At 26.5% G+C, this 2,216-nt stretch overlaps 1 protein-coding gene across 1 annotated transcript in view; it reads right to left on the reverse strand.

Moving 5' to 3' along the window:
• LOC107443212 (histone chaperone asf1) overlaps positions 1-1,330 on the reverse strand; it is a gene marked incomplete at its 5' end in the record, with an annotated part of 7,785 nt that extends 6,455 nt beyond the window's left edge. The window contains 1 exon segment of the mRNA XM_043055985.2: positions 1,215-1,330. Coding sequence (XP_042911919.1) covers positions 1,215-1,330 — 116 coding nt within the window.
• Positions 1,331-2,216: the final 886 nt, after the last annotated feature.

A 2,216-nucleotide genomic window follows, 5' to 3' on the forward strand; every position in this document is an offset into this window, starting at 1 on the left:
CTTGGTTAGTCATAAACAGGTTTATTTATCTATAGTACTATTCAAGAATACTTTTATTTCATTCATGTTTGATTCTTTTAGCATAGTGGTGATACATCACCAGTGTCAGTAACTGAAACTGATGTTATGCCCTTCAAAACTGTTAATACAATTTTCAGTTATTTTGTATTTTTCAATTTAAACTAATATATTTACATTTAAAAACAATTTTTTTAAAAATAGATGTCTTTTTTTATCATCCTGTAATGCAGAAATTATAAAATTTTTTAAAAAAAATATTGGGAAAAATAAAAGGTTTGTTTTTGAACAAATTTAGTATTTTTTTAAGAAAAAATATTTTTTAATATTGCCATATTTATCCTTATGCAAAAATATTATTTATCAGTATTAAAAGCATATTTATATTTAAAGGATTAGGTATTCACTTTTGTTATTCAATGAATTGTGGAGCTTCAAAAATTATAAACCTTTTCCTATTATATTAAATTATTTTCTTTTAATAAGCTATAGTAAATTGTATAAAAAATATGAAATATTTATTGATACACGTAATTATTATGTGCACAATGGTTACACCTATAGAATTTTTACCTTTTACTAAAGTTCAAGGTTTTGGACACTTTAAGACAGTTTTACCCAGTTTAGGACAGTTTTACCCAATTTAAGACAGTAAAACCCACGTGTCCTGTCCAAAACCAGTTTAGGATGTCCAAAACCCCAACCCTGCAAATAATACTTAGCCAAATATTTGGTTTGGTACTTGGCAAAAAATATTCATTACATCCCTAGATTATTATTTTCTAATTAAAAAAGGAACAAAACTTTTACAAAAAGGGCAAGAGGGTGTAGTTACCCATGCAAAGAAAGGGGGCACCCTTCTAAAACCACTTAGGGAGAACACTAGAAATTTATAGTAATTACGACCAAAAAAAATCCAACGCAGGTAATAGTATGCAAGATTCAATATTGCCAATTTATTTATTAATTTTTTTAAAAAGAAAAATAAATTTTTTTCCTAATTTTAAAGTTCTACCAGAGCCAAGGTTGTATGCCTTGCAGGAGCAATTTTAAAATCTGTTCTAGACACAGTCGTAGCTTGACTTAATATATATTCCTCTCCTCCATTTTAAATTAGTTTTAAAATTTTTATATCAATTATAAAGTAAAATGTATGTTGAGTAAATTTAATTCAAATAAACACATATTTTAGATACCTGGAATACAAACATATGACGACCTTCCGGAACTGGTCCAACAAATACACTATCTAGAACTTGATCATGCGCTTCACTTTCAGCAGACCCCACATAGATAATCTTCCATTCTAAATCTGAAATTATTACAACATATTGATAGTAAAGTCTTAGGCTTATTCCATAATATAATTTAATCACATTTTTTTAATAAAGTGCATGTCAAAGTTTGGACAAATAAAAATTACAAAAACACATAGTATTGTAATGTACAATGCTGGGACAGTGCATTTGAACATAAAGAAATTTCTTGAAAGCTGTTCATTTAACTTACACAACAGTTCATAAAAATTTAAGAATTAAATTAAAAAAAAGAAAATTTTCGTTTGACAATCTATATAATAGAAAAAATTTATTGTTCAAATTTAGGTTAGGTACATATTAATTTATTTACTTTAATAGAAAGTTAATTTCACTATAACAATTTTAAAAAAATCATATTTGATTTCGTTTTCAAACATAGATAAGTTTTTGTTCAAGAGTCATTTAAATAGGTAAATCTTTTTTTAAACTTAAAATTCCACGAAAAAATGCGAACTAAAACTTATAATGGATATTGACAATTCAGCCATAAATACTGTAACAAACCTTAAGGTAGGGGTGCACAACCTTTTTCAGTGAAGGGCCACATGCACAGCAGATTGACCAATGAAGGGCTGCATGCCAAAGTGTTTAGACCGACATATTGAAAGCAATTGTTGGCGGTGATTGTTATATAAACATCATTGTTTATATAACACTAAATTCTTTTTGTCGGTTAACCTTGTAATCTCTTTGCAGAAAATACAATACTTTAAGACGTTTAAAATTAGAAAATGCAAAACTGATTACTTAAGAAGGAAAACAGAATTCGAAAATCAGAATCAATTTATCAGAAAAAATTTAGATAAATTGAAATAATTAAAAAACTATGGAAAAATTGCAATTTTTTTTAATCACATTACAAAATACAAAAGTCCATTT

The sequence above is a fragment of the Parasteatoda tepidariorum genome, chromosome 9 (assembly GCF_043381705.1).
Source record: "Parasteatoda tepidariorum isolate YZ-2023 chromosome 9, CAS_Ptep_4.0, whole genome shotgun sequence".
Taxonomy (NCBI): Eukaryota; Metazoa; Arthropoda; class Arachnida; order Araneae; family Theridiidae; genus Parasteatoda; species Parasteatoda tepidariorum.